At 49.8% G+C, this 11,308-nt stretch overlaps 1 protein-coding gene across 1 annotated transcript; it reads right to left on the bottom strand.

Moving 5' to 3' along the window:
* Positions 1-6,320: 6,320 nt before the first annotated feature.
* LOC149355505 (uncharacterized) lies at positions 6,321-10,551 on the bottom strand. The gene is made up of 3 exons (XM_089576132.1): positions 7,635-10,551; positions 7,052-7,158; positions 6,321-6,493 (listed from the first exon to the last, which is right to left on the bottom strand). The coding sequence occupies exons 1-3, from the start codon at positions 7,964-7,966 to the stop codon at positions 6,321-6,323; spliced, it is 612 nt and encodes a 203-aa protein (XP_089432258.1). The 5' UTR covers positions 7,967-10,551.
* Between the last annotated feature and the right edge of the window lie 757 nt (positions 10,552-11,308).

Below are 11,308 nucleotides of genomic sequence, written 5' to 3'. Positions count from 1 at the left end.
TGTAAGGGACACCATAGTACAGTGCTTGGAATTTAGGCCACTGGGGGTTCTCTAATATCCACTGACATCGCACAACAGTTGTGGTTTATCATCTAAGCTGTAAGGGGCTCCACAAACCTCATAATCTCATCCACCCGCCTCACTCTGTCACCAGCTGCTAAGTGGTGGTGGTGATGGATTTCTACGGCACAAGGTAGTTTTCATTGCACAAGGTGGGGTCAAAGACCCATTTCCCAAGCATTTCATCCTAAAGAAGCCGAGCACCAGGCAGGGGAAAGCTTGTACCCACTGCATCACTAGTGGATAGCTGGCGGCTCGGGGGATCGAACCCTGCACCTCTCGCATGCGAGGCGGATGCTCAAACGACTAGGCCACCGCAGCGGTGCTAAGTCAAACTTCTCTGGAAATCCCATCTGTTACCTTGAGGGACCATCAGCGGTCTTCCCTCGCATAACTGTCCTGATATGACCATTTCTCCATGTGTGTGTTGATCACATTTCACACAGTCAAGAAATTCCAGCCCCCATTGTACATAAATGTAGCATTCGGGTTGGTTTATCAGGTTTAACGTCCCAAAGCGACTCAGGCTTACCGGTATTGTACGAACAGCATTCAGTGGTAACAACTGCATGAGCACATAGTGTACTGAACCAAAGCATTTCAGATGTGCTTCCTGTACATAGCCAGCACAGGTTGTTTTTCTGTCTACACGTATTATGTACTATAAGGGACATATGTCCCTGTGAAAAAAAGAGTAAGGAAACCAAAGCGGACATCCCTGTTCTTAGCCGGGGGTCAGAGACCTCATTTGGGAAGTTGAAAGTTTCACTCGTATGCCCTTGTGTGTCACAGTGAAATGAGACTGTCAGCAGGCATGGCGCAAGTGCGTCGGTTGCCTTTCATACGGCCGAGAGATTCTTGGACACATAGATGTTGCATTCAGTGTCATTGCACTGTGCGAGAGCACCTTGACAGGCTACAAGTGTTGTGTAAGCAGCATTTAGTGGTTGGCAACTGCTTCAGAGCAGTGTACTGAACTGCAGCACTGGAGACTGGTATATGTACATTGCCAAATCAGGTTATGCTTTTCTGTGTGCGATCCCAGTCAAGCTGTGCATGTTAAAACTGCAGCGCAATTTTTTATGTTGCAACTATGAAAAAGAGCAGTAACATTTCCTTTGCTGCGACAAGGATTAGTATAATGCAGCCATGTTGGTTTTTGTGAGCACACGCACCATGACCATGCTGCAGGTGGTAGGTCGCAAGGTATTTAGCACAGAGATAAGAAAGGACTGTTGTGGGGCAGGGGCTACCTCGAACCCGGGCTCTATGGGTAGTGTGTTTGAGCCAAGGAAAGAGGGAACTTGAAGTTTGGGAAAATGATAACAAGTGGGTTTAGTGGCACCTTTGGTGAAACTTATTTACATAATTTACGAACAGTCAAAAACTCAGGAGTTCATGCGTCAAGCGACTGAATGAGCCTTGTCACCAGGGCCCAGAGTGTTTATTCTCACTCTGCACGCTCCTTAAATCCCCTAAGGTCTGCCCCTTCACCAGGCAGTGGCCAATGCAATACATGGCACATTTCTTCAAGATGAGAAATGTTGCAAAGCATGTAGCAAGCAGAGGCACTCGTGCGAATGGGAGAGGAGAAATCACAAGTCCGCAGCTATTTCTTACTGAGGTGCAACAGTCTTGCAAGCAGCACACCGGTGATTCATGCGGGGCCGTGGGCCACAACTGTGGCAAGCTCTGATTCGAGCCGGCTCCTGTTGGACATGGCTAATTGCTTGAAGGCACCGTTCCCTTCTTCCTCTGTCGTTTGTCCATCGTCGGTTGCTGCCCCAGATGTCCTTCTAGCTGGGAACCTGTCAAAGGGAACCCCCCCGCAAAGAGTGGGAAAATCTCCGCAGGCACTTTCACAGCCAGGCATCCTTTCTTTTTTTCAACGGGGTTCAACTGATGGTCAAACGCGTCGCCAGCAGGGTTGTAACAGGACATAAACTTGTCTTGCTGCCATTTTCTATTGCACACAAATGCAATGATTGTGAGACAGCACTCTGAGCAAGATTACATACCACTACCTGGCAGTAGCATATTGCACTATGAACTCTTCCCTTGATGGCCTGCCAGCACAGTCTTTCTTGGTGTCCTAATTTCCACAATACTTGAGCCTCTACCCCATTAAGAGTCTAGGCGAAGAAGTCCGCTAAAGATGCAGGTTTGATAACTGCTGCTGCGGTCATCGCTTTTTTCCTTTTGCACACTTGACACAGTACAGTGAGATTCTCGTTCTCATTGCTGCAGACTAGTAACGGCCTTCTCAGAAAGTCTCTGCTCCTTGGCTTCAAACAGTGGAGTATGATGGTAGCAGTGAAGCAGCAGCTTCTTGAAGGCATCAGTGGTTCTGCCTTCTTGACTACGTCTCTGGCACTTCCATTTTTCGGCTGCCACGGTGGTTCAGTGGTCATAGCACTCGGCTACTGACCCAAAAAGATGCGAATTCGATCCCGTCCGCTGCGGTCACATTTCGATGGAGACGAAACGCTAGAGTCCTGTGTATTGTGGTCGAAATCCCCGGGTGGCCAAAATTATCCGCAGGCCTCCACTACGGCGCCCCTCATAGCCAGAGTCACTTCAAGACGTTGTTGAGGATTTGCGGGGTCGCAGCAGAGCACCAGAGAGAGATGACCAGCGTGGCAGGCTTCTAGTTCCGAACAGCCCGTGCCAGGCAGAGATGGAGTAGCCACGGCAGGCAAGCAGGCAGCTAGAGGAACAGTGTCCCCACGGGGTCGCTACAAGGTTCGGTAAGTTCAGGTCAGGGGCCGGGAAGAGCCGTCGGCTGGAGTGCGCCGGCTCAGGTGGACGAGCCTGGCTGCTGCGCAAGGGGCGAATGATGCAGGGTGCAGAGCTGACAAAGGATATTAGGGCAATGGAGACCATGGTCGGGCCGACACCGACTGTAGTGCTGCCCGCTGACACAAGTGTCATCGATGTTGGAACGTTGCAGCTGATGTCGATGGGGATCTGACGCGCCGTGTACACGGTCACAAGCACAGGAGCGGCCGAAACGGCTCCATGGACTGACAGCAGCTGTGGTGGGACCGTCGACACAACGATGACAGCTGTGACGATGCCGGAGGAAATTGCTGGGCTCAATGCCAGGTGCTTGGGTGAAGCGAGATTGGCAGTCCGGAGCAACTGGCCAGTGCTGATGCGCGTGTGGGCATGGTCTTCTGTGGGTGGCTGCAAGAAGGTTGTGGCAGTGACAGGCCGTGGAGCGGAGACGGCTACATCAGACGGCTGGCTGACAGCAACAGACACAGCTGGTGGATGGACAGTTGCTGCACTACTCGGTGTGGGTAGCTCTGCCATTCGTTGGTGAAGGTGGCTCAAGGCAGGCACCAAAGCAGACGCTTGCTGTGACAGTGTCGAGCTGCCAGGGTCAGACTCCAAGAAGTGGTTGACAGTACTAAGGGCTTGGGGTGGGGCCTCTTGGGCAGGCGGTGTGGCCGCCGGGGTAGTGGGGCTGGTAAGTGGCATATGCTGCGGTAGCGGCAATCTCACTTCGCCTTTAGCACGATTGCTCAGGTCAGTGTCTGACGGCTTTGGCGGAATGAGCGATGAGGCGCAGGTGAGCTTTTGACTGGCAGCGATGCTACGCAGTAGGTTACAGAAGTTGGCGGAATGGGGCACTCGTCGAGGAAGAGCTCGACTGACGGCGGCACTATTGCAGATGAGAGAAGTTGCTGACCGGGCTGTGTCGTAGACGCTGTATCGTCCTTATGGGAGGCAGTACGGCCGGAGGCACTGAACAGGGTGGCGCGAGGCGCATCTGTCGCTGAGTTCGCTGACGTGGCAAAACACGGTGGGCCAGGCACCTCACCGAGCTGCTGAGGGAATGACTGCGGATTTGGGGCCGTGGAGTCGTCGCACAGTGCTGCTAGCGTGTCCGGAGTAGCAGGATGTGCTGTCGGAAGCGATGCGGCAGCGTCTGGTGCGGTCGGTGCTAAAGAAGCTGGGCTGGAGACGCTGGACTGGAGTGGCGGCGAGGCGGCGAGGGGCTGCTGAGGCGGGCCGGGTTCTGATGAAGGCTGCGTGGGCGCGAGCGAGGCCGGAGCAGGGCCAGAGGCTGGCGGCGGCGAAAACGGGTCAGCTGCTTCGTAGAGCGGCGGCGGAACGTTGTAGGCGCTGAAGTCCGCCAAGACGGCCGCACGCAGCTCATTGTATGGCCGGCAGCTGAAGGCAGAGTAGGTGAGCCGACGCAGGAGGTCGGGCGGGAGGATGTCGCAAAGGACTGCGTGTTTAAACGACTGGATGGTGATGCCGTTCAGGTACATCGCAGCCTCCAGTTGGGCGAACCACCCGCCGACGCCTGCGGGCCGGAACACTGGGAGCGGCGGGTTGAAACTTGGGTCCTGCCAGTATGCCTTGCTAGGATGCCGCTGGGATAGAAGGCACGGTTCGCCGGGTCACCACTGTTGAGGATTTGCGGGGTCGCAGCGGAGCACCAGAGCAAGATGACCAACGTGGCAGGTTTATAGTTCCGAACAGCCCGTGCCGGGTGTGCGCTCCGAGCATGCGCTGTCATTCTTTATTTTCTTCTATCGCGGGAACGCCGATCTCAGCGCATGCGCTTTATAGCGTCGCCGGGCGCTATAACGTTAACCCCATAAACCAAACTTCATTTCTTGGCAGCCGCTGTAGTGGCTTTGGCATTCTGTTGCTGATGTCAAGGTTGGCCCCTGGCTTTGGTGGCTGCATTTCCATGGAGGCGAACTGCAATAATGCCTATCTACCCTGTGATATAAGCGCACAATAAAGAACCCGAGGTGGTCAAGATCTGTAGCACTCCACTACGGCGTCCTTCATTTCCACAATTTGCTTGCCCCGCCATGGTGGATCAGTGGTTACGGCACTCGGCTGCTGTCCCGAAAGACGAGGGTTCGAGCCCAGCCGCAGCAGCTGAATTTCGATGGAGGCGAAATTCCAGAGAACCGTGTACTGTGCGATGTCGATGCACGTTAGAGGAAGAAGGGCAAAACACCGAGAGGCATTGATTCAGTTTCTCCTGTGAATATTGATTCGGAAGCTCTCACCGCCCACCTCCAAGCCCATGAGCCTAATTTGTTGGGGGTATACGTTATGCACAGCCATCAGATGCGCACAATACTCACTGGCAAGCTGCTCAAGATGAAAACTATTCATCCCTGCAGTTGCAGACACAGAAAAACCCCAGGTGGTCGAAATTTCCGGAGCCCTTCACTACGGCGTTCCTCATAGCCTGAGTTGCTTTGGGACCTTAAACCCCAATAAACTATTTCCACAATTTGCAATGTATGTATCTTGCTCGGCCTTAGTGAAAAAAAGTTTAAGTCACCCTGCGAATGACCATCTTTAACCCCCCACAAAGTTCACTCCTGAAGAACCCTTGCTGGTGCTGACGAAATGGGATGTGACCCACACCAGTTGTGTGCAGTTTGCCTAGGCGCTTCACTCTGCATGTAAGTAGTTCGGGAAGGATGGCCCTCTCATCAAAGTAAATGCCAGAACTCTTCATCAAAGTAAATGCGCTGAATATGAATGTCATGCCCTGGCAGTTTGTGGGCTGTGTATACGACAAAATCGCACCATTCATACTCTGTGATGGCAAGTTGGCCCTGCACCTGGTAGTAGTAGCTGTGGTTTTTCTTAAGTGCTGGTTCACCATTCAGCATCTCGCAAAAGAACTTTCTGTCCTCGCATGCGCCTTCTGCTGTTAGCCCCCTCTTAGAATACGGGCACTTAACCTCAAGAAGCCCTTCTCCTGTTGGCTCCTTCACTATACCATCCGGTGATGCTGCCAGAAAGGGATGGCACTTGTGCACATGCAGGCCTGTCTGTTGAACATCTACCGTAATGTCTAGCAGCCTGCGTGTTTCGATGTACCTCTGAATAGCCACTGCCTCCATTTCCCTGCCATACCGACGGGGGTCATTTTGGGCCAGAGGCCGTTGTGCAGTATATTGGAAGATATCTTTCAAAATACTGTCCACCTTTCTGCAGTGGATTGCCCGCTTGAAAAATGAGGCTGTAATGCGCCCTTGCCTCTCCTCAAACCACCTGGAGTTCTCTGCCTGCCCAAGTGTCTGACAACAAATGTTGTCTCTGTCCTGAGCAGAGATCGGCGAAATTTTTTTCACTTCTATTCGGAACAGCTCTCTGTTCTCGTCGAGGAGCAGGTCTTCTGTGTCTGCAACTGCAGGGATGAATAGAGAGTTTTCATCTTGAGCAGCTTGGCAGTCAGTATTGTTTGCATCTGATGGCTGTGCATAACGTAGTCACAGCAAATCAGGCTCATGGGTTTGGAGGTGGGCGGTGAGAGCTTCTGAATCAATATTCACAGGAGAAACTGAATCAACGCCTCTCGGTGTTTTGCCCTTCTTCCTCTTACCAGTGCGCACCTTCCAAAACGGGATTTCTTGTAGTGGCATGGCTGGTGGGCGGCTGTTTCCTGCACAAAATACGTTTAGGAGAGATTGAGCAACATATGAAATCTTCAATAAATAAATGACTTACTTCAATTATGGTAGCCTATTATGGTGCCTATATTAAGCTGAACTTTTGATTTCGGTGTGTTCAAAGCATAAAAATGACGTGCTACCAATGTATGTGCAATGCAGCTGAGAAATATTATCTGTATTACTTATGCTACAGCTTCAATGTTTCACACTGAAGCTAACTGCTCAACTACGGAGGAAGGTTTAAACTATTTGTTACATTGAAATATTGTGCAACTTTCTCATCAGCATTCAGCATCAAGAGGCTGGTCGGGCTGAGATATACTACAGCTATGCAATACGGAGAGCAGAACAGTGAAACATAGTCAGTTTTTTGTTTGGTTGTGCAGTGCGGACACAACTGTTCGCTGTTCAGGCTGCCGCACTGAAGAAACAAATGTCACGACATGTTTTCTGTCACTTGACAATAAAAATCTCACACCTCATTCATTTTGTGATTTCTTGGCTGAAATTCACTCATTGCCATCAATATGAGCATGAAAGACACTTACCTGCATATGGCACAATCCATGCACACTGCTGGTCTGTAGTTGATGGTGTTTTTAAATCCACAACCGCAAACAGCAATGCAGCTATGTGCTGACATGTCTCGCTCAACCTGATTGAGAAGGGAAAGTAACAAAAAAATTGCGTTCAATACATGACCCGAAAGTGGCAACTGCACTCGCTGGAGGGAACGTCTTTGCCTGAATATGGATCGGTAAACAGCTTAGAAAATGGGCCAACATAACTGCTCTATTGAGAGATTATTAAATTACACAAGCACGGCGCACACGAGAGTGAAAGCAGAACAAGTTTTATAAGCCGAAGTGATGCATTAAATAGGATTTTGTTTTAGGAGCAGCATGTTCCCTCGCTACGGTGCAAAAGCCAGCTGCTCGCCGGTCGTCGCGCGGCCGGGTGGTATCCCCTTGCGAACATGTTCACATGCGTGCGGGCAGAACAGCCTCAATGTAAAAAGGTGCTCATTTGCTCCTGTACTCGCCAGTTTTCCGCGAGGAGTGAGAGCGTAACGCAGTGGCCTAGCGCAAGCATCATCGTGCAATGTTACAGTAGTTGAAGGAAAGTACTTACCCTGCGGTACACTCGCAAAAAGCTTGCACGACTTGCAGTGGCTCTCGGCTCAGCATAACGAGCTGCTTGTAGTGCCCGCTCTTCATGGAAGGGAGACAAGTACTTCTGAGGTACACCGCCTCTTCTGCACTCAGCCACTGCACGTGCCTCAGATATTTGTCCTGGAGGAAGTTCCAGCCACGGCGCATTTGCCGCTCGCACAACCCGGCGTCCACAGCCTTGAAATGACGTTGTACGTCTTCTTGGCTAAGCGCGGGCGCATCTCTGAAGTTTGAACTCCAGTTGTTTTCGCTGAAAAGGCTGAAGAAAGTCCTGCACGTAGGTGCCTCCATGCTGCAAACACGACCACACACGACCACACACGACGCAGCAAAAACTAGTTGGGAAAACGGCGAAGTGATGTTGGTGTGCAAAGAGTATCGCGCATTTGCAGTGCGGCTTCGTCTATGACGAAAAAAAAAATATGCGGAACGCGGCGCGAACTCAAAAACTATTTCGCTAGCTGACAACACACACGCTTGCTCCGCACGCTCAACACACAGAAGGGAAAGGCGTTTCTAGGCTTGCCCCCCAACTCGGTTTGCAAGTGGCGGCCGCTAGAGGGACACCCCACTGGAAAAAGGCCCATTTAGAGGGCTTGAGAGGGCCGTCAGTGTTCCTCACCTCAAGCTGGCAAGAGAAAAAAGGACTTTTCAGGTCCTCTTATATGTGCACAAGCTATCACACAATGTCAAAAGGGTGGCTAATAAGTTCGGAGTTAATATTGTTTTTACAGCCCCTTTGAAATTGTCCCGCCTGTGTGCCATGACTAGCAGGTGCCAGGATAAAAGAGCAAAGAAGAACGAATGTGTCACGAAACACCAAACTGAGTTTGTTCCCTGCACTGTTTGTGGGCTGTATAAGGTTCTACTCAGCTGTAGGTCTGTGTACATGGGCCATACAGGGCGCTGTCTAAATGACAGGCTCAGAGAGCACGCCAATTCCCTGGGCTCAAATGGCGGCTCGAACCTGTTATTGCACTGTCTTAAATGCAAACACTACATAGACAGGAATAAGAAGAAGAAACAGCAGTGCCGCCCTCTCCTCCGTTCTACAGCGGTTATCGTGAGAGCTTCCGATAGGCTGACCCGGGAAATTGTGGAGGCCCTCAAGATATCCACTACGGAAGGCTGCGTGAGTAAGGCATCGGTAGCCCTTCTCAAAAAAGAACTTGATTTTCTTCGCGACCGATAACCTGATTTCTTGTTCCTGCTTTCCGGGCATTTCCGCTGAGTATGAATTGTCTTGTGCCTATCACTGATGCTATATTTGCTGTATCATTGTGCTCCTACACGTGTTGCGCTGGATATTGTGCGCTTTCGCCCTTTCTGCTTCTTAAGGCGATCTATCGTTTCCGAGAATACTGTTTCAAGTTTGCGCTCGTGTGGGTGTACGTGTTTCTCCCTCCGTCTTGTGTTATTCTGTCAAAGTTTTCTTGAATATGTAGCTGTGTAGCTTACATGCGCAAGCGGCGTGACGCCAAAGAAAATGCCATCTCCAGGGAAAAGATTTCAGTAGGCCAAGGAGCCGTAATAGAGCATTGCTTCCAGTTCTTGAGGCAAATGGCGATACAACTCCTGCAGCGGCTTCCAAAGGCCCTGCACTTCGGAGGCTGCATGCCATCAATCCTGATGACAAAGAAGGCGCGAAGAGCCGTGAAGGCATACTGAAGCTGCCGCTGCTTTTTTTTTTAATTTCTGACGTGGAGTCAGAAATGTGGCAAATGCATACAATAAGCGTGAACTTGATCACACAGCATTTTTTAGTTTATGACACGCAGTGGCCGGATCGTATAGAGACGAAGTGAATGGCCTTTTCCACACCAGGTGCATTAAGGCACAAAATTTTGTCACTTTGTGTTTCTGAGTGCGTTTTCTTCTGTGATAACTAAGTAAAAAAAAGGTGCACAAAAAAATGAAGCTCCAGTGTCTTACTATGATTGCACCAATTAATTTTGATCTATGGCTTCAAGGCTAAAACAGCTTCAATATCTTACTGGGTTGTTGGCTAGAACGTGAAAAAATTGCTCTCCAAAGGTCGCATTATCTACATGCTCATCATTTAAGAATTCATCTATTTGCAACATACCTGTTCCTTGAAGACAAATAAAAAGGGCTAGAATTTTGTGCTCTTTATTCTGTTTTTTGCATTGGTATAAAATGCTAACAGTTACTGTTTTTTGGTAAGAATAATATTGTAAATATCGCTTCTATTCTATCTGGCTGGAAATTTGGCGCTAAGATTAAATTGAATGGCTACTTGTGGCTACTTTCAGCTCAAGGTTTGGCTCCTTTTAAAATGTTCTCAACCGCAACCCTGGCCGCGACCGGGATCTAACCCGTGTCTTTCGTGTCAGCAGCGAAGCACCATATCCACTGAGCCACCGCGGCGGCAGAATTGAAAAAAAAAAACTGTTATGGATATTACTTAACGTGGCGAACACGCGTCAATAAATTACCAGCAGTAATAGTTAAGAAGTTAAAAATTCAGTATCAGTTAGCCATCCTACTAGATAGAACGTCTCAACTGCATTCTGATGCGGTATGCCGCCGACAATGTGGTGCCGAAAAAAAAACGTTACTCGAACTCGAAAAAACCATTAAAAAAATTGCAGAACATATTACTTGAAACACCCTGTACTACAAGGCTTTGCAGACGCAACGCCTTCGCAATTTTAACTAACTTTAACGAAGGGCTTCGTGAATGAGAGGATCCGCGCTCGTCCTGTCTACTTCTTCCCTGTGTATCGTCCTTTGCGTGGTTTTCGTTCTTAGTTCAAGAAATCATAAAACCGGATTTCAGGATATCTTACATAAGTGCCTACATTCATGCCGGTTTTGCATATGGCCCGTTAGTCTGGGGATATGATTCTCGCTTGGGTGCGAGACGTCCCGGGTTCAAGACCCGGACGGGCCCATTGTTTTTTACACCATGTTTATTTTTCAGACTGCGCCCATGTAGTCTTGCTGCGTAGCGAAGTGGACTTTCTTTGCGGCGGGTCTCTTCCTTTTAGGGTGACATCGAAGCATACCAGCTTTTCCACGCGCAAAGCTCCACCGTGCGCCATGCTTTGCAGGCAGTCATGGCAGAAGTTAAATTTTTTTAATGCAATTACAGGTATTTAAATATGCTTCTAGTTAATTCTGATTTAATGAATTACTTTTCTGGTCTAGCAAGTTGCATGTAATGAATTACTTATGAGCAGTAATTTTAAAGCGAAAGTAATTAATTAGTGTAGAAATTACTTCTATTAAGTATGCAGAGCTGCTTTTAATGTCGGCAAAGATTTCGTCTCCCGTCTGCCGGGTCGGGCACCCCAACAGCAGCAGCAGGGCGCGAAAAGCCTCGGCCAGCATGCAGGCTGAGTTGCACACGTGGGCGGATGGCGATGTGCGCGCAGACTTAACCGCCACCTTGGAATCGAGCAACACGGAAAGCTACGCGGCTTCTGGAGCATGCCGACACCAGATTTTACCGTTTCCGACTTATACCCAAGGCTGGAAAAGCTTTTCGTGATGCAAAAGAGAGAGTAACACTGTAGACAGGGCGGGCGCTGACTACAAACTGTTTATTTTGAAGCAGCCCAGCTCATTATCAAGCCATAACACAAACCGCGCGTCACTCAGGGAGCCAAG

This window comes from Amblyomma mixtum, chromosome 3 (genome assembly GCF_055824585.1).
Source record: "Amblyomma mixtum isolate Tamu chromosome 3, ASM5582458v1, whole genome shotgun sequence".
Taxonomy (NCBI): Eukaryota; Metazoa; Arthropoda; class Arachnida; order Ixodida; family Ixodidae; genus Amblyomma; species Amblyomma mixtum.
Note: the sequence above shows the minus strand (reverse complement) of the source record. Positions and strands in the feature narration are given on the sequence as shown.